General features: G+C 37.0%; 1 protein-coding gene and 1 long non-coding RNA gene across 2 annotated transcripts in view; both read right to left on the reverse strand.

The window, feature by feature from the left end:
* Positions 1-21617, reverse strand: part of VWF (von Willebrand factor) — a 148968-nt gene that overhangs the window by 15435 nt on the left and 111916 nt on the right. Inside the window, exons 38-46 of the mRNA XM_042889450.1 lie at positions 19224-19429; positions 14946-15048; positions 14763-14837; positions 14122-14226; positions 13445-13650; positions 12022-12171; positions 5947-6057; positions 3702-3885; positions 2731-2771 (exon numbers count right to left, since the gene is read on the reverse strand). Of these exons, the coding sequence (XP_042745384.1) occupies positions 2731-2771; positions 3702-3885; positions 5947-6057; positions 12022-12171; positions 13445-13650; positions 14122-14226; positions 14763-14837; positions 14946-15048; positions 19224-19429 (1181 nt within the window). The remainder of the gene's footprint in view (positions 1-2730; positions 2772-3701; positions 3886-5946; positions 6058-12021; positions 12172-13444; positions 13651-14121; positions 14227-14762; positions 14838-14945; positions 15049-19223; positions 19430-21617) is intronic.
* LOC122189932 lies at positions 6341-7119 on the reverse strand. The gene is made up of 2 exons (XR_006182026.1): positions 7088-7119; positions 6341-7018 (listed from the first exon to the last, which is right to left on the reverse strand). It is a non-coding gene; the product is annotated as an uncharacterized LOC122189932 (long non-coding RNA).

Below are 21617 nucleotides of genomic sequence, written 5' to 3' on the forward strand. Positions count from 1 at the left end.
AGCACACAAAAATGGAGGAAAGATTTACTTTGATCCAAAATTTCTATTACAGCTTAGTTTTATAATTTTTTATAGTGTTTAGCAATCAGCATGCAAATGGACTTTAATAATGATATTTTGTGAGCAAACATAGCTTAAGATAACAGAAATGAGTGAAACAATAGATTGATATGACTTTTTCCCTTCATATAACACACAGCTATCATGTGTTTTCTTGGCTAGCATAGAATAAAATGTCAACATCTGCTAGCCCAGTGCTTCTCAGTGCAAATAAAATTACATGCATAAAGCCAAGATCTGTTCAGATCTCCTACAAAACTACAACTCAATAAATGCCTGAGAAAACAGATGAGTGATGCAGATAATCCTTCCAGTAACTACAAACACCTGCTTGGAATTCTGCAGGAAAGCTCACCATATTTTTAAGAACAGTGGAGTGAATATGATACACTGAATTACACAGTTAACCACTGCAGTAAATGACTCAAAACTTTCAACTATTCACTGAATGAGTTAATAGAGCGAAGTTTTTCCCTGATTTAAAATGAAATCTGAAACCTATTATTAAAGGACACAGAATAAAGGGTTTGAAATCCTGGAAGTGCAAACTTCTGTGAGCAAAACATCTCCCTTCCCGACCAGAGCTCTAAAACAGTTACTGATGTAAGAAGTAGACTAAGATAAAGCTGTGGTAACCCCAGCTGCTCAAAAAAATTTCAGACCTACAGCTAATCAGCTGAAAAGAAGTAATTGAATGAAAAAAAAAAAAAAAAAAAAAAAAAAAAAAGAAGAAAGTATGCATTAAACAAGTTCTAATTTAAGATCCACAAAATACTTTTATCCTTTTTTTTTCCACTAAAATGTCCATTTTGTCTAGATAGCTTCCAAAATTCATATCTCCATTCAAATTTCACACTCTTCTCTCCACTCTGAAAAAATGTTACTAACGGTGCTGCTGAATGCTAGGTGCCTGATACAGTGCAAAAGGAGAAGCATTGAAGCAATACAGCAGCTGAAGCCTACCTATACCCTCAAAATCTTTCACAGACTGTGTTTGATAAAATGGCTAATTGTCAAAAAGACAAATGAAACATTTTAAAACCTGGATTAAAAAAATAAGGTTTTATAGAGGTCCAAATAGCAAACAAAAACGAATCATAATGCAATTGTGTCACATCATGAATTCATGATAATTTGGGAAATTTTATTAAGACAGAAATTTTTTCAGTATTTGACAAATTTAAAGATTTTACTTTTTATCTTCAAAATTCTTAATAAGAGCTCTTAATAAGAGCTTTCTCAAAAATTTCTAATGTTGTACTTAAAATATTTTTAAATACTTGAAAACAGAATAAGGACTCTGACAAATCCAGTCAACATTTTGTTGGAAGAGAAAAAATTATCTGTTCATCAAATAACAGCATGCAATTGGAAAGATACCTTCTTTTTGCGGAACAGAATTTTATTTATAAATATATATCCACACAATCTATGACAACAGATGTCAGGAGCTGACAATTTTACTGAATTCTACTGAATTGTACTCTTTACAAGAAAGTTTTTTATGAAAGGCTTTGTCTCTCAACATACTGTAGAGGAGACAAATAGAGGAATCAAAGAGAAAGCAGTCTAATAAGATTTAACCACTTTAAAGCCCTTCTTCCAGCATTCAGGTAGAAAGGCATAGTTATTCCTTGAATTTAATTCTACAGGGAAGTTATCTATACAGAATGATGGAGGTTTAATGGCTTAAGCTCTAACAAAATGAAGAACTTATACCTACTAAATATTAAAAAAAATCCAAAATGGAAGCAATAGATGGAGAGAGGTGCTCTCTGCTCAAAAAAGCAAAGAGTTTTGCTCTTTGAGAGTCCAAAGAGATTTGGACTTTATCAATATACTTTATCAATATACTTTATCAATAAATGAAAAAAAGGAATGTATAGGTTAAAATTTAGGTTAAATGAATAAAGAGCACCTGTTTCCCCCGAGGATGTTGAGAGAGCTGTCTGACACCAGAGGTGATGCCAGAACATGGATTTAGGGGAATAATGGCCTATTGACAGAGCTCTCCAAAGATTCAACATGAGATCAGACGTTTAACTACAATCCTTCCCACTGTCATGGACTGGGTAAAACACATCTTTATCTATCCACTAATATGCACTTGAGACAAAAACTTTCTCTGAGCTGAGATCAGCAGAGATTTTAAAATGGCACAGAAGGCAAGCAGGAGCTTAGCTTTCCTATTCCTGCTACTAAGGAGTGAGAGTCCTCCTTCCACACAGGTGGAACAAGAATCTCTACCCTTTCTTAATCTTTCTCATTCTCTTGGTAGAATACAAGAAGCATTCCCTTCCCTGAGATTGGTAAGAACCACCTTAGAGATTATCCATCACAGGCAATTTCCTGTGTGTCTGGTAGCCTGTAAGTCATTACACAATGCAAATTAGCACAGTTTCTAAGCATGTATTTTCTGAACATCCTTTCAAGATAAGATCACATGACTTTCCCTATTTTGCAGAGATGCTCATTTGTCATACAAGAAAGTTTGTGGCAACATTGTGCACATGTGGAACTCCAATGATTGCTTTGCCTCACTGGTAGGGATTCTGAGAAAAGCTGCCCTGTACACTTATGTGTATTTGAGCAAGCCTGTTTTCTTCAAAAGCCCATTCAAATGAGCTAAGTGTCTTATCACTAAAGCAAATAAAAAGAAGCTTATCTTACCCCAATAAGAGTGCCATTCAAAGGACAACCATTCATGGGTACTGAAAGAGATGATAACATTGCATTTAATGTGCTGTTACTTGGACTTAATAAAGCAGAAGTATATATCCTTTATTCATTAAAGTTCCAACTGAGGATATCTAAATCCAGGTTCAGCGAAAATAAGTACAATTTTACATTCTTACATTATAATTTGAAAAGTAATAATTTGTCAGTTATACCGATATCCACATCCAAACATCCCTTGCCTCCAAATATCCCTTGTTGAACTGCTTGTTATTTCTTTCCCTAACCTTTTCTTAAATTTATTTATTATGTAGATTTCCCCCTCTGTTTCTATCCTCACATTCTCAGAAAACACACTCAAAAGTTTTCAGAAAGTTACAACACTTCTCTTCCTTCTTCCACTGAAGTTCCTTCCCATGAGGTTGTCCCAAATACCTGTAAATTATATGTGACTGAGAGTCTACCCAGACTGCGTCCAAACAGCCAAATCTTTTTTATATCTATTTTTGCTGTAAGTATATGCTAGTAAATGGCCACCACTATAACACTCAGATGTTCAGAAGGCATAATGACATGAAAACTCCCTGTTTGTAAGGAGTACACAGCACTGATGTTGGTAACAGCATTGCACCTTTCTAGGTCAAAAGCATGTCAAGACCTTGTAATAACTGCTTAACAACACAAGCTAGTGCTGTAACTTGCTGTTCAGACATAGCCTGGCATGTCTCTCTAAGTAGTGACAATAGTAATTCAAAAGGAAACTGAGAACATTGTTTAGAAAGAGAAAATAATAGCAGCAGGAGCTACTATAGTCAATGTTTAAATTATGCAGGATAGCTTGAAAGTGATATTACACTTGCATAGGATATACTTTTGAAATTGCCACTGTAAAACAGGAGATTGGCACATGAGATGATTAACTCTTTACTAATTTCATTTGTCATTCGTCATACATAATTCCTTACCACATCTGCACAAAGGACAGCAGTCTATTACTTCGTCACAGCGTAATTGAGTTCCATCTGGACAGTCAGGTACATCCATATGAGAGCAGGACAGATTCTTTTGCTGCACAAAAACCTCATCATTCACTCGGACGCACTCATTAATTATGCATCTATTGAAGGGGGATTGCCACTCCGTACCAACCTGACAGGAAAGTGTAAAAGGATTAAATACAGGCAGCAGTTTTTGTGTCACTAAACAAAGTGAAGGGCACCCTAGTCAAAGCATTAGTTTGCAGAATATACATCCACTGCTTTGGGAACAACCTGTCACTCTGTCTATATAACTGGGACATATCTCCCATATATATATATATATATATATAACTGTCACTATGGGCTCTTCGCAAGCCCATACTGTGACGATATGTTTACAAAATAGTTTTCTGCTTGGTTTTTAAGGTAAGGAAATGAAAGAGGCAGGTGAAATAACGTTCAAAGAAGAAAATGCGTGTTTACATAGATTTAAGTTTACATTTATTCCTGGTAGCTGGTTGTGTTGCACTACTCAGCAGCCAAGCTGGCCATCTTTCCACTGGAACCTACTGCAAACCAGCTTCACTAAGGTCCAAAACAGGCTTTGACAATAAAGAAAGAACAATAAAGACAATAAAGAAAGACAAATAAGAAAAAGCTTGCAAATATAGGAGAGACTATATCTTGTTGATGTCTCCTGCTGGTTATTGTCATCCATGAGTTAGATAAAGCAGGTAAATGGGAAGAGATATCAACGCAGGCCAGAAAGAAAATGCTCCCTAGTTCAGTGCCATGCAGAGTTGATTACTGCTTTGAGGCAGCATGCTTCCACTTTTAATTTCACTTCAAGAAAAGTGATGTGAGAGGTTGGAAGTAGGTGACCTTTAAGATCACTTTCAAGTCAAGCCATTCTGTGAGAATCAGACCCCTCCAAGTAGTCAAGCATCACTGCTCAGAAAGTTCCTGAATATTCTTCCTTCTGTTTGTTAGACAGTTCATTCCTTGCTGACAACAGAGGAGATGAAAGAGTACACAGCAAGAACAAGATAACAGAGTATAAGTATCTGTAATTCCACTAACACAACAGAACCCAGTAATACACAGCAGGATATAGAAAAAAAAGGTCTTCTGAGGGCTTGATTTATGAAGCAGAGAATAATACTGATCCAGATTATGAAATGTCTTTGGTGAAATTAGGGAAGAAACAGACAGTAAAATGATACATTTACATTTTGAAAAGGACAGAAGTGAACTGCTTTTGTAAAATAGGTAATTTAAAAGTGAATACCAAATATATGAAAGTGATATGTAACTATAAGTGCAAACATGCTATAATGAATAAGAGGGAAAAAAAAACAAGGGGAGAAGGTCTTTTATTTTCAGACCTTTTAAATTACTGTTCATGCCTTTCTTCACCAAATCCAAATTTCTGTGTAAGATTAAGTAACTTAATGCTACAAGGGATGGCAAAGGTTTGCCAAGGCCAGTTAGTTGGATTAGGGACAGAATAAACTGAATAAACTGAAGGAATTTAAATATAAATGAAGAGAAAAAAGAGAGAAAATATTGGCCTAGTTATCCAGAGTGATAGATTTTCTGCAGAATATTCTGAATGGCTAGTTGCATGTATTTATTTCCCATTTTTGGTCTTTTTGGAAAGGACACAAATAAATACTAAAGGAAGAGACACTGCTGAAAGTAAGCTGTTATTTTGAACAAAGAAATGTGCCTAGACAACCACAGTCAGACCTGACATTCAGCCTTCACCTTCAATAGACAGATGCAATTAATATTTCTATCCACATTCAGTTCCTGATATTCTGATATTTCAACTCACATAAAATGGGACATAGTATTTGAACAGAACCATAGAGTTCAGGCAGCTAAATATCCAATGTACACACCACCATCCACCATTATTAGGATAAACAGATTTTCTACAGCCAGAGAAATTTTTTCCATTAAAATTCTTCTTAACTATCATTTGTGAAATTATGAATTTTCTAAAAAAAAAAAAAAAAAAAGATTTCTTCCTTAGAGCCTGAAATGGGATGGTGGGAGGGTTTGCTTGTTAAGGGAATTAAGTGAGTAAGTAACAAGCTCAGTACCCACTGGCTTTCAGCATTGCCAACCTTACAAGAAAAATGACTTTGTTTCCTTCTGTGGAATACAAAATAATGCCAGGGAACTTGTTTTAGGAGAGGAAAAGTCCTCCCAGTTATCATCTCACCTCATATAAACGAGGATCTGCATCACCCCGAGACCAGAACGGTTGCTCTTCACAGGCAGTTTTCTGGCAGCGCCCACAGCACTCCCCGTCTTGAACAATATAGTTATATCCCTGAGGGAGAAAAGAAAAACATTGGCTGATCAAAGAAGAGAAAATTAGAAGAAAAAATTAAAACACAGAGCTGAAGGCTTGATGTTAGTAACATTTTAAGGAAAGTATTTTAAAAGCAGAACTGTAAGGCTATACACTGATACTACAAATAAGAAATTCACCACTCAGAAAACTGTATATGAATACAAATAATCCAGTTTGGAAGAAGAAAAATCTGTTTGAGAATCACTACATGAAAACATGCGCTTTTACACATAAATGATACAAAAAAAAGTGAGAATTATTTGTTTTAAAAGTCTTTATTTGTATACATATATAAATATACCAATAATATTTTACAAAAGAAAATACAAGATGAGAATTGTTCTGGTGGCATTTTGGGCATGAATTAACACCCACACTTCTCCAGCTCTGAGACTTCAAGGTTAGAATTCAGTCTGAGGTCTGAGTGCATTCAGATGGTTTTTAACATGCGGAAGCAGAGGGAAGGGGTAGGTCAGATATGAAGTCTGGGTATCAATTCTGACTGAGCATTGCACCATTTCATCTCTTGAACCACTAGCCAAGTATTCAAAGATGAGAATATGCCAGTGAAATTAAGCAAAGAACATTATTCTAATTAGAAAAAAATATACTTAATATTTAGCAACTAGACAGCCTCCAGAGGGCAAAATATAATAACGCTGATTTCCATACAGATGTGAAAATGTTCTTACAGTGAAAATAGAGTTCATGGGAAAAATGTCAAAGAAAATAAGAATCATTCTAATTGTGGTCAACAACTTTGAGCTGAAATTACTTAAGTATTCCCAAGCACTACCTTTCTTCTGTAATAGGATCAGAGTTTGAAGTAGATTTGCGGGTAATGTTTTGCTGTTGAGCATTTTATAGGCCAGTCAGCTTCACCTCCGTCCCTGGAAAGGTGATGGAACAGCTTGTACTGGATGTCATCTCCAGACAACTGGAAGAAGAGGAGGTTATCAGGAGTAGTCAGCATGGGTTCAACAGGGGGAGGTCATGCTTGACCAACCTGGTAGCCTTCTATGATGTTGTCTCTGGCTGAGTGGATGGGGGGAGAGCAGTGGATGTAATCTACCTTGATTTCAGCAAGGCATTTGATACTGTCCCCCACGACATCCTTATAACAAAGCTGAGGAATTGTGGGATAGATGAGTGGACAGTGAGGTGGGTTGAGAACTGGCTGACTGGCAGAGCACAGAGGGTCATTGTTGGTGGTGCAGAGTCCGGTTGGAGGCCTGTAACTAGCGGTGTTCCTCAGGGATCGGTGCTGGGTCCGGTCTTGTTCAACATCTTCATCAATGACCTTGATGAGGGGATAATGGCCACCCTCAGCAAGTTTGCTGATGATACGAAGTTGGGAGGATTGGCTGACACGCCTGAAGGCTGTGCTGCCATTCAGCGAGACCTGGACAGGCTGGAGAGCTGGGCAAAAAAAAACCAGAAGAGGTTTAACAAAAGCAAGTATAGAGTCTTGCATCTGGGGAGGAATAATTCCAGTACAGGTTGGGGGATGACCTGCTGGAGGGGAGCTCTGCGGAGAGGGACCTGGGTGTCCTGGTGGACGACAGGTTGGCCATGAGCCAGCAGTGTGCCCTTGTGGCCAAGAGGGCCAATGGCATCCTGGGGTGGATTAAAAAGAGTGTGGCCAGCAGGTCGCGGGAGGTGATCTTCCCTCTCTACTCTGCCCTGGTAAGACCTCATCTGGAGTACTGCGTCCAGTTCCGGGCTCCCCAGTACAAAAAAGACAAGGATCTCTTGGAAAGAGTCCAGCGGAGGGCCACGAAGATGGTGAAGGGCCTGGAGCATCTCTCTTATGAAGAAAGGCTGAGTGAACTGGGTATGCTCAGTCTTGAGAAAAGAAGACTGAGAGGGGACCTGATCCAGGTCTATAAATATCTAAGGTGTGGGGGGCAGAATGGTGAGGCCAGACTGTTTTCAGTGGTGAGTGGAGACAGGACAAGGGGAAACGGACGGAAACTGCAGCATAGGAAGTTCCGCACAAATATGCGCAAGAACTTCTTTACAGTGAGGTGACAGAGCACTGGAACAGGCTGCCCAGGGAGGTGGTGGAGTCTCTTTCTCTGGAGATGTTCAAGACCTGCCTGGATGTCTACCTGTGCGACCTGCTGTAGGGAACCTGCTTTGGCAGGGGGGTTGGACTCCATGATCTCTGGAGGTCCCTTCCAACCCCTACAATTCTGTGATTCTGTGATTCTGTTATTCTGTTTTATATGACATTTTAACAGCTAAATATGTGTGTGAACTACCTGAAGCATGGGGGTACAATTTTTTGTTCGTGTGGCAAACTCAGAGGTATAACAATCTACAAGCTGCCCAAGAGAAAATCAGCATCTTGACTAAGCAAAACCCATCTACAAGATTCAAATTTCACAAAGCCTGTGTGATTATCAGAGTCTAAAAAGCATATTAAACAAGATGCCATACAGCAGACTTAAGCATACCACTAAGACACTGTCAGTGAATTGTGTTTCACACAGTTCAGCCTATTGAAGTGGCCCCTTTGGTGCTCAGTGGTTTCAAAATCTGAGGACTCCTCAGTGGAAGAAACATGAGAGGTCACAGCTCCCAGTTCCTGAACAACTCCCAAGGCAGCATTTGAATCACATGCCTCTGGCTGACTCAACCCATCAGTGATAATACTCAGCTGCTACAAAGAACCTGACAAGTGCTCAGCTCTGCCACTAGATCAGGCTGTTTTATCACATCTAATTGCAGAGATTAAGGCATCATTCTGTGTGAGGAGTGGAATTGCGGTGGAATTTTGCCTGCTTTTGAACTGGGACTTGCAGATTAATTCTGTAGCTGTCAGAGAATGCACACAGTGGTCTCATTGCCCACTCAAAACTGCAGGAAGGATCTACACAAACTATGACTTGGCTTATGTGGGCGTTTTCTGCTTTCATTCCAGTGTTGCTCAGGACGCACAATTAATCTTTTTATGGATACTAAGGTTTTGGTCAGAACTCTGTCAGCTGCCTTCTGGACCACAAAATAGGAAATAAATGATAGAAAGTATTTCTTAACACACAGCATTTTTACGAAGACTCCAGTATTTCACTTTTACACTTTGAGATGAGAGTCCCTAGAGAGAACCAGAGGAACGAAAGAGAAGGAAAAGAGCAAAAGACATAATAGGATAGATACAAATGAACTTTAAATGCTGAATGCAAAATCTTCAGTGGTGATGAATCAGCACAATTCTAGAGATTTCCCTGGAGATAAGATCCTTTTCACCAGGTGAGAACTTAATTCTCTATTTAAAAGTGTCTAGAACATTAAAGTTTCCCCTGCTAACTTCCATAATAAATTATGCTTGAAAATGCAAGCAGTATGTTTGAAAATACTTCCCACCAAGACTGTCACAGTTTTTAAATAGGATCCTAAATATCTTTAATCCTCAAACAACAGTCTTCCTTTGAAATTAGTTTATTTGACCTCCTTAATATACACACTATTAAGCAATTTACTTCCGTGTTTTACATGTAGAAGTCAAAGTATGCTCCTTCAAAGGTAAATATCATCTTGAAATATTGGACATTAAAGCCAACAATTTCATAGTCTATTACAACCATCATTCACTATGTCTTTGCAGATAGGGTACAAACGTTCATAGAACCACACAGAATCATAGATTGGCTTGGGTTGGAAGGGATCTCAAACATCACCTAGTTCCAACAATTCCCTTGCCATGAGCAGAGTTGCCAACTACTATATCAGGCACTAAATCATGTTGTCCAGGGCTGCATCCAACCTGGCCTTGAACATCTTCAGCAATGGGGCAACCCCAACATCTTTGGGCAGTTGGTTCCAGCACCTCTCTACCTTCTCAGTGAAAAATCTACTCTCTTTTAGTTTAAAAAAATTAAAGATGTTAAAGAGCACTGGTCCTAGCACAGAGCCCTGGAGACACCACTTATCAGCAGCCATTGTATTTTGAGTTCTCAAGTGAAAAGTTTATCTAAAATGCTCCAGGAGAATAGCAATGTACAGATATCACTTCTCCTAGTGACAGATGCAATAATTATGGCAATTACCTACTTGCTTTATCAATATTTTGTGAGAATGATAGGGGACAGTAGAAAAAGTGACAGGACTACAATACATATTAAAGCAAAACCACATCTTGTTTGCAAATGAGAAGGCTATATTCACTGTTAATCTAAGCACCTCCTTCTATAGTGTTTCTTTATGTGCTAAAAGAACAGATCAGACTTGCATTTAATTTGGTCATACTCAGGAGAACAGCAGCACCATTCATTCATCACAATGATGGATTGTTATGTATTATGTTGTTATGCATTTTTTATTGCTATTTTTAGAGTATGTTTGTTTGTTTGTGGGTTAGATTTTTTTTAATTCATAAGTAAAAATCTGTAAGCTATTTTCACATAAGTCAGAAGATATGGACAACAATGACATTTCACAGCCTTAAAACTGGCAATGGAATTAATAACAGAAAGCAGCAAGTAGTTTGAATATCAACTCACAACTGGAACACCTGCTGCTTGGTCAACTCATCAAATTTTCCTGGGCTGATAAAACATATAGTCCAAAATCAAGATTTTAAAAACAACTTGAACTTTTGCATAGCATTAGCTAGCTCATCTTTGCTTCTGCACTTAGGAAAAGAAGTTTTTTAAATCACCTTTTCTGGGTCAGAAAAAGATTTGCAGAGAATACTCTGCATCTCACATGTCCCAGTCCTTGCCAATTCACATGGATCCTGCACAACCCTTGGTGAACTTACAGATTGTGAACACTTGATCATCAAGTTGGAAGGAGCTTCTTCAGGTCAAATATGACCTGAATGAAATCGGCCACTGCCATCAAGAACAATCTTAATTAATTTACATATATTCTGAAAAATATTTTAGAACGAGGCAAGATGTATTTGTGGTGGTCTCCAGTATTCATAGCTTAACTATTCTTCTGACCAGATGTCAGTGGGTAAGGGGTATAGGTTGTCACTGTGTGGCTAGGCAGCCACTTCTATTACTGATTTTATTCTATTATTGCATTTTATGCATAACTGAGCTGTATAGTGCCACTGTCTTCACTGTCTGTCCCCTTACATGCTAACCACATGAAGCAAAAACATGGAAATGCTCATGAATTATGGACAAAAGATGTTAAATATCACTCTAAGACATCATGTTAAATTTTACAGTGCTTTTTAAATTCCTTATTCTCCACATTATTTAAAGGTGTGGAATATTAAGGATATAAATTGGGTTATTTAAAGGCAATATGAAAAACATTTTGAACTTTTCTTTGCACCAACCATGTCAGGGCCAAAGTTTCATAATCTATGACACTGGCAAGTATTGCTGGCTTCTAACCAATTCCTTTGACTCTTCTAGAATTCCTCTGCCAAATTTGTTTATTGAATATTTGTCTCTTCCTGATTAACCAGTTATATCAATATAACAAAGCAACTCATAATTTTGAGGGCTTTCAAAAATAGATCACATCATTTTAAGGCATGTGGCAGATGTCTGAGCATAACAAAGGCAACAGCATGTCTGTTATTACTGCTATAATTGACAGAGCTTAACAATAGACAGATCTAAAACATTCTCCTTAAAAAATGAACTACACTTATAATTAAGTCATCTCGAACTTTGGGCATTGTGAACACTTATTGTGCAAGTGAAGTAAAATATAGACATGTCAGGGTGCAGTTGAATACCTAAAAGATAAAATTAGGTCAATTCTGATTTTCTTGTCAGCAGAATCTGATCCTGAAGCAATAACCCTAAAATAAAGTCAGTAAGACTTGGACACTCCTAGGTTCCGTTTCCAAGATAATTCATTGCTACACTTCCTATTTTTTTTTAGTTCCTCTAAACTCACAGGTTTAAAAGCATTTCAATTCCCATCAGTACTCTATCAGTGTAGTGCACTGATTTAAATGTTACTCACCCGAGAGCAGAATGTGTTACATATTTTGTCATGACATTCCATCATCTGAAATCCTGTAATATCATCTCTCATACTAGTGCAAGAACATTCCTTGCAACCATTTTTCCAGGTTTTCCCGATGGGGTAGACAATGTTATTGTGCACACACACCTGTTGAATGCAACAATTTATACATAAAAGAACACATTGCTGTTGTAAAGATACACTTAGTTCTAAAAGGCTGTTCATTAACACATGAAACCTACCATAAGTTCTATGTCATATTTTAAAGCCACTAGATATGCTACAAATCTCAAAACTAAGATCATTCTGTTGAGGAAAGGAACATAAACAGCCAAAGCTGCTGTTTTATAATGAATGAATTGGAGTTTTTTGTTTTTGATTAGGTTTCACTGGAATTATAATGGGACCCAATATTTAGAAATGATAAACAATGAACCCTGCAGAAGATGCTCCCCTCCCCCCCACACACAAAACTTTTGACAGCTATCTCATCTTTTTGCTACAATTTTACAGTGTACTATCAAAGAGATATGTCTGTTAATTTTATAGACATAGAAATTGATTAAAGAAGGAACAAAATGACTTATGTAAGGTGCTGAACTATGTATGAGCAGAAAATAAAGCCTACTTCTCCTGAGCTGCAAGACACTCTAACCCTATGTTAAGCTAGTATGTAAGGTTGCTCCAGTGAACAGGTTTCACTGCCCTGAAATCTCCCTTCTAAGCAACCTTATCTTAAATATTAATATAACATAATAACTTAATAAATGATTGGCAGCATTAGGGAAAAAAAGTATTTGAATGAGTGTAACTTTAACCAAGCCACATACTAATTTAGAAAAATAAAAAGAAATTAGCAATATAGTTCCCATAAGATACAATGCCTCACATACAAAGGTAATCAAAGAACAGAAACTGGGTCTGTGGTGATGTAAATATGTACATAAAGTCAGTATTTGATTGAAAATATAAAATTCTAAAATACACTAATTGTACTGAAACAAAAGTACATACCTGTTATCCAGAAACAAACCAAAAATTTCAAGAAGACCTCTAAAATGTCATAATAGTATATATGGATTTGGTACATATATATGGATATAACATTTATATATATTATATTTGTGGATTTTATATATATGTATAAATATATACGAGCATGTATTATCATCTGAATTTCTCATAGTCACAAAAACGAAGTGATTACATCAGAATAAAATTACTGTAATAAACAATTACAGTAGGTTCCAAGTGTGCATTCTTCTCACACACACAAATGAAAAATGCCTATGTATCACTTTCCAGTAGTCTGTTTGGGGTTTTGTTTGTATCTATCTACCCACTGCCTTCGGTGCTTTCACCTCACACATAAAAGTGTGTGAAAAATCTCATCTATGGATTTCTAGTTCACTTCCCTTACCATGTCTGGAACACAAGTAGTAGATATACAGCCACAGTCATTGGTGAGAGATCTGGATAAATACCCAAGAGGACAGGTCATTGTTGAGTTACTGCAGTTGCAGGCACACTCATATTTGTCACAGCACTCTGTCTTCTTAACAATCAGCTCCCGATGGGATGGGCAGAAAGGTCTTTGAACTAAACTACACACTTCTCTGTTACAAGCTAGCAAAGAAAGATTAAGCAAATACAATTTCAGATCATTGCAAATGAAGAGGACAGTTCTTAGACAGTAAGGCACTAATTGCTATTGCAAATTATTATACATCTCCTTAAAATAATAATAAATAAAACAAATATAGAAGACCCAGGTCAGAGATTGTATTGTAGATTCAGAAGAAAGTCCTATCTTGCCAAACATATATGTATCTTCTCATAAATACAAAAAGATTTACAAAATATACACAAATTTCAGAGCACATATACGGTGTTCACAATTTCCTTAATTCAAATGTGAGTACACTTTTGAAAGTGTCAACAGCAACTTTTTTCTAAGTCCGTGAAATCATTACATGGCCAATGGCTCCCAAATAAAACTTTCCACAGGGAAAATGCTGTGAATAAATGTCACTGTCAGTGTTATTTAAATGCAGTGCTCCAACTTTATTCAGTGCTAAATATATATCTACATCTTACCACATGTATAATTTGGTCTGCATTCTCCAGGATTGGTCAGAGCAAGCTGTAGGCCAAACTCACAGTCAGGGACAGGAGGCAAATCACAAGAAACTAGATCACAGACTGAGAAGAGAAATTGATAGTATTTAAAAAACATGCCTGACTAGTAAATCTTCTAGAAAAGCTATATGCATTCAGGTACATTCCCATTATGCTTGTTCCCTACACTCAATTGCTATCCTAAAATCTGATGCAATTTAGTGTTCAGCAGGTCGGTGATCATTTTCAAAAATAGCTTAGGGAACAGTTCAAGTTTGTGTTATGAGGACTGAAGTTCTAACACACTTCATGTTAAAAAAAAAAAACAAAAAAAAACAAAAAACAAAAAAAAAAACAGATCACAAAGAAATGCATACTTGAAAAAAAAATTTCTGATGTCACTTAGGAAAAAAAAAAAAAAAAAGAAGCTTATCTTATTTCCTTAATTTCCTTTCTTCGTCTCTTATAGAAGGGCAAAGTCGAGTTTGAAGTTTCCTCAGGCCTTTTTTTTTCCACATAGATGATAATTCAGTGGTTTAAAAAAACACTGTGTTGTATAGTTTTGAATGATCAAGTAAAAACACGTACCAAGAAAATTCCAACAGCTTATGAGAACCTACCACACTCATACACAGGGCAGCACTGGTTAGGATCCCTGCGCAGACGAGGAACTTCACAGGGGCCACACTGCAGAGCTGGAGTGAGAATGAAACATCCATAAATTAAGTTTAGATAAGAGCTAAAGCACTAAGTTAACAAAAATCTGTTTGAGACCAATTGTACTCAGAGCTAAACTAACTTACTTTTGATAGCAGTGCAAGGTCGAAGAGTGCAGTTTACTTCTCTGTTGTCAAGGCATGTGCAGATCTTGCAAGGCTCACTGGAGGGAATCCATATTTCCATGAGCTGCAGGAAAAAAAAATTAAAAAACTCAACCAAACAAAAAATTGATTGTTAGAATGAATTGTAATATTGTGATCACTATTATACTAGTGTATTAGCAATGGGAATGGATAAGGGTGAGCAAAATTAATGAGGAAAACCAGAAGACTGCATGAGGATTTAGTTGGTTGCTCTGTTAACAGTAGGAAACTGAGGAGATGCATAATTCTGAAATAATCATACTGTACAAGTTTAGCTAAACATGTAAAGAATATGCGGATGAGATGAGCAATTACTATTTTTTTATGCATAAAAAATGCTCAGATGTTATAAATGCAATCTCAAGCTGCTGTGAAACTAACCGTGGACTCGTGGAACTATATGCCATGGTGGGTGTTCAGTGATAATAATAGAAGAAATGATATTTTTTGGAAATACACGAAGTGGCTTCTTTCTCAAATTAGTTGTACTTATATATAAAGAAATAAACAGTATATACTTTTGATTAAGAATCTGTGGTGTCTCACCACCTGATTTCCCATTTATTTGCAGGCTGGAAAAACATTACATAGCAAGTCCAAACCCAAAAGAATCACTCCGGTAATGACCACCAACAGGTAATATGCATATTAAGAAACTACCAGTGAAGTATATAATTATTCAACTACAGGCCTCTCTCATTAGAGAGAAGAAATCATTGATTTTAAAGATGTAGAGACTTATAAAGGGTTACCTACATTTAAAACCTATGACAATAGGTAGGCATGAATGAAAAGATGGGCTACAGGACAATAAAGTTACTTTGTACACTCAATCAGGGTTCTGGGTGATAACATGTAGAATCAGCTAGGATGCCATTAAGGAAAAAGGCGTCATCCTGAGAACTCCAAAGTGCATTTTAAAAAACCAGCTTGCTGAAACCCTCAGTAATAAAAAAAGGAAACATACTGTCATCTTTACCTAGAAATATCTATGTGATTTAAGCAATTACAGGAATCTGTAAAGACAAGTCAAATGATATTTTACCTTCAAAGGTTGAAAGCATGGCAAGATAAGAGGAGGCATGCCAGAACAAGACAACTGGAGATTTTCCTAAGCTTAGAAACCGAATTGCATAGAGTTAATTAATGCATAAGAAATCTATTTTAGTCAAGGAAAGCTTGCGTTGATGTCTGCTAGAAAAGATCTTCTGCTGAAAGATCTATTCTGCCATAGATTTCAATGGACAAGTTAGAAAGCCCTGAGAAGGCAGCTGACAGAGAAAGTCTACATTTACAAATGATAATGTGAAAAGCATTTGGATATTTCATGACAGAAAAATCACAACTTGTACTCTAACGTTTTCATCAGCCTCAATTTTCTCAACGTAAATGAGTCTCTTTCTAATACTAGATGAGATGACAAGAGATAGCATGGTGGTAGTAGAGCTCTTACTGGGTATTGGTACTGAGAATCCCATGAGCCCAAGCACTACTCTGGATAGAGAAACGAACAGAGGAAAAGAACATCAGGGGAAAAGAAAGGGACTAAGAAGATCATAACCTAACAATGGTTTCACTGCCTGAGATGTTGCTCACATGGTTAGTCCTGCAATGGTAGAGATGCAAAAAGCTGAGAGCTGATCCTCCTTTTCCACACAGTAGCTGAAGATAAATCCAGGTACAGACTAGAGGTTTGGAGAGTTAAGACCCCATTAATGGGTATGCAACAACTCATATGAGTTTCAGAACTTGTACATAAACAAGCAGATATCACCACAGTCATTATTCTCAAAACGTGCTCTGAGCTTTTCTCCATGAGAGCTTGAAACAATTGTTTAAACGGAAAATACACCTAACTGCCTGAGGATTTTGGGGCTTGAAGTATATAGCCACGAAGATTTTAATCTATACTTGTAATAACAATTTCACAGAGAATCATAATATTAAAGAAAAGTTCACAATCTTAGTGGGAGTTGTGAACAATTGATCTATGTTTAGGGTAGGTTGAAATATACACTGAGAGCTATTATTTTTTTCCTTCAACAGAAATAATACAGTGAATTGTATTTCCTCTTATTACCAAAACAAACAAAAAAATTTCTTCAATTTTTACCAGCTTTATTTGCAGTACACAGATACAAATATATTGTATATAAGAGAAAGATTCACAACAGACCTACCATGATTACAGCTACGTGTACGGAGATACTGTAATTTTAAAATAAAATCTAATACAAGCTACATGTTGAATCCTTGAGAAAGAAAAAAAAAAAAAAAAGAATTAAAACATACTTTTTATTTTGGAAAATGTCGTTTGGATAACACAATTGTGGAATAAAAAAAAATCAGTCTTCCCTTTGTTCACAAAATTAGTGTCTAAGGCCTTTAGAAGTGCAAGGCTTTTAGGTCCCTTGTCTGTGAGGTGGAAAGCCTCAGAATCTCTGCTTTGGAAATGCTCACTCCAAGGCTGCGCCGCACCAGCAGTTGATACTGAGGCACAGAGCTGGGCAGGCACAACTGGATTTCCCAATGCACAGATGTCCTGACCAGCACAGGGATGCCTGCATGGTATCTTTCACTAAGTGCACTGTTTATCAGTGCCCCAGCACCTATAAAAGGCCGTTACACAAAACATAAACTCATTGAATGGCTTAGGTTGAAAGGGACTTCAAAGGCCATCTAGTTTCAACCTTCCCTTTAAGGACAGTATTTCCAACCACTAGATTAGTTGTGCAGGGCTACACCCAACCTGGCTTTGAATGCCTCCAAGGATGGGCATCCCTAACTTCTTCAGGCAATCTGTTTCAGTGCCTCACCACTCACTAAGTAAAGAACATATTCCCAATGTCTAAATTTTTTCACTCGATCCCACTGTCTATGTCATTGATAAAGATGTTAAAGTGCACTTGTCCTAGCATGGACCCCCAGGGGACACTGATTATCACCAGCTTCTACCTAAGTTTAGAGCCATTCACTACAATCCTCTGGCAGTGACTTTCTCACTAATTTCTTATCCACTAAAGAGTCTACCCTTCAAATTCAGATCTCTCCAATTCAGAAATAATTCAGAATCAAGTGGGACTATGTCAAAGGCTTTGCAGAATTCTACATAGACAACTTCATTTGACCTTCATTGGTCCACCAGTGACCTCACTGAATTGTAGAAGGCCACCCAATTGGTCAGGCACATTTTCAGGTGAAGCTATGCTGGCTTGCTTGGATCACATCTTCGTTCTGTGTGTGCCTTAACATATTTTCCAGGAGGAAATAGACTATAAACACACACACAGAGACTTCTACATACAGAAAATCTAACAAAAACAAACGTCTTCAACAGTATGCTCGGTGAGCGTGATTAGAGGTAATGATAAAATTGCAAGAATGTATAATCCATAAAATACTGAAACTAAGGCCTTCTTAAAGTCCCATAAAAAAACCTGAAGATTTAATATTTAACCTGGCTGATTTTGATGAAAACTCTGAGTGGAGTAGCTGTGGGTGAATAGGAAGAGCATCATACTCCCAACAGGGATGTAGGCAGGTGCTTGTGCACCCACTTGCATGATACAGCAAGAGAAATTAACAGTCTTTCACTGCAGTGTGGCACTCAGCACTCATAGCACTCATTCCATTCTGAGGTCTGACTTAGCTGAGGAAAGTGGATTTTCTGTGAAAATTAAAATGATTAGTTTCTTCAGAAGAATGATCCTCATCTACACATGTCAAATTAAAAAAAAAAAAAAAAAAAAAGGTGGTAGGCTAATAGGACTTTAAGTCATCTTAGTCTGATCTGATGGCTCTATTTTCTATATACTGAAAATATTTCAGTAAGCTTTACAAAAACAATACTATGCATGATAAGCAAGTGTTCTGGACTAATCATTTAACTGTCATTACTGGAAAAAACCTGCTGAATGAAGAGTTCATCTTGCTAGAAGCTGGCTTATGCCATTCCTCCTCTCTTCCCTGTAGCCCTCCCTCCATATAGATGTGTTTCTGGATGTGTACAGTCCCAGCTGCGAGTTTTATATCCATACCAGCTAATTTCACACTGGGAAAGCTAATGGGGCTGATTATAATTAGCTGCCTAATTATGATGAGCAGAGCTAGTAAATAAATTGTCCGAAGGGAAAAGTAGTTAGGCTTAGAGGACAGATTTACTTGCAAAAGTACAAACCACAACCACTTGTGAAGGCAACATGCAAAGTATACAGTTACCTGATGATGCGTGCCATCTTCACTGATGCATTGTGTGCAAACTTCTTCACCAACACAGCTGTCATTGAAAACCACCTGCCCATTTGGACAGAAGCAGCCCTCTGTGGGATAATCTTTGCAGACACTGAGACTGGTACTATTCTCACAGATCTTTATGCAAGCTTTGTGGCAGTGATCATATACCAAATATGCAGGACACTTCATTGCTGGGGAAGACAAAAAAAATTCTTAGAGATCTAAAATGCAGATTTCCTACTCCCACTTTCTTTAGAATTCTGTTGAGATTTTTTAAAGCCAATATCCTCTGCAGCCATTAACATCTTTGAAAACACATTTTTGGAATAATAGAACCTGCAGTATAAAGTGTTTAAAGGCATATGCTTAAGTTGCAGCCCACAGAAAAATCATGAAGCCACTATTTTAGACTGCATGAATCAACATAGCACAACTTACACCAATAATGATACAACAGTTTGCATGAGCTGAACATCTTGTGTAACTTTGTTTTCAACACGGGATAATAGACATAAGAATTCAGACCATTTTACATGCATTAGAGAAGCACTGATAACAGCTCAGCGTTAGGACATAACCAGGACAGGCAACAACACTGAATAAAGAGATTTTGGCAACTTGATCAGCAGTAGTGTCCCAAGCAAGTAAAGAAAGCTAATGAACAGAACTTTTTGGTACTACAACACCAAATCTGTTGGATACCTGCATCTTATGAACTGAACTGCCCTAAATGAAGGAAAGTTGCACTCCTCTTACTGAAGCCAATTCATAAAAATTTTGCTGATGACTTCAGAAGAGTTAATTCATCAAAATCATAAAACTAAGCTAATTGATAGCAATTTGAGAAACACATGGGTACTGCTTGCATACTGTGTACATTCTTGTCTGCTTTATTTTTCTCTACATTTCCAATTAAGAAACGTTTCTTATTTTCTAGTTTGTTGCTTTCCAAATATTTATAAAATTTTTTTTAAACTCCTCTAGCAAAAAATGCTGAAATAAAATTACTGAACAAAGGCCTGAGCTCCCAACTCAGCAAGCATTCTTCAGATACACTGTATATACATGTACATCTCTTAGCTAAAGCAAAAACAAACAAACAAACAAACAAAAACTTTAAAAATAAAGCTTTTTTGTTTCAAAAAATGCTAAATTCAATTATTTCTGGTGTGTTGGAGTATATGGTTGTACTTTACCAGGCACCACAGTCCAGCATGCACAGAGGAACTTGGAAATCACAGTTGTTGAAGGGATCAATCCCTTTACTAAAGGTTTTGGTTGAATTCTGCATAAAATATAAGAAGTTTGTTCGTGTAAAATAGGAAAAAATGCCTGCTTAAAAACTGGTAGTACTAGCTACAAAAACTATTCTGCATATAAAAAAAAAAAAAAGATTCCAAAAAATTCTGCAAACAAGGCAACTGCAGTAAGAATTATAGAATTGTTTGTGTTGGAAGCGACCTTTAAAGATCATATATTCCAATGCCTCTGCAATGAACAGGGACATCTACAGCTAGATCAGAGCCCCATCCTTAAATATCTTCAGGGATGGGGCATCCACCACCTCTCTATGTAATCTGTTCCAGGACTTCACTATACTTATGGTAAGAAAAATATATCCTTATATCGAGTATAAGCAGTGATGGATGCTGCCTGCAATAGTCCCACTTCAGGTCTGATGAGTACATATCAAAGTACATCCATAGCACCTGTTAGAGTAGCACACCATCTACATATTTATTTGTGTCAACACTCAGGCTTTCATCTTGATTACCTACCAGTAACCCTAGAGCAAAACTAATAAACCTCTGCACAAAATCAGGTTAATTTATTTTAAAGTTTAATGTTGATACTCATCAGTGTAGAATCTGGACAGCTCAAAAGCAAAACTAGTGTCAGTGCTATATAGCCTCTAACATAGTTCATGCAATGTAGCATGTAGCTGTGTTTTGCAAACAAATAAAGCTAGTTCTTGAGTGCCCCTGTTCTGAACTGACTCCTAGCCTTGGGGCACATGGGAGTACAGTGCGTGTAAGTAGTGTCAAGACATGGGATAAACATCATCAATATCTGGAAAATCATTTGTAAACATTCTTTCATCCTAATGGCACAGTAATAACCAGATGGTTGTAGAAGGCCACCTCAGACATTACTGTGCTTTTGTTCCAGAAATCTGCCCAGATCCTGCATGACTTGCTGTGTATTTTGTATGGAAAATTCTGCTATAGACACGTAAAGTGAGGAGGAATTAAGTATTCCCCACTGACAACCTCATAAAACTGTATTTCAACAAGCCACTTCCTCCAGTTAGCTATTTCAGTGTTTCTTGTTTGCGTGTAAAAAAAAAAAAAAAAAAAAAAAAAAAAAAAAAAAAAAAAA

This window comes from Lagopus leucura, unplaced genomic scaffold (assembly GCF_019238085.1).
Source record: "Lagopus leucura isolate 7727_CA_CO unplaced genomic scaffold, USGS_WTPT01 Super-Scaffold_100159, whole genome shotgun sequence".
NCBI lineage: Eukaryota > Metazoa > Chordata > Aves > Galliformes > Phasianidae > Lagopus > Lagopus leucura.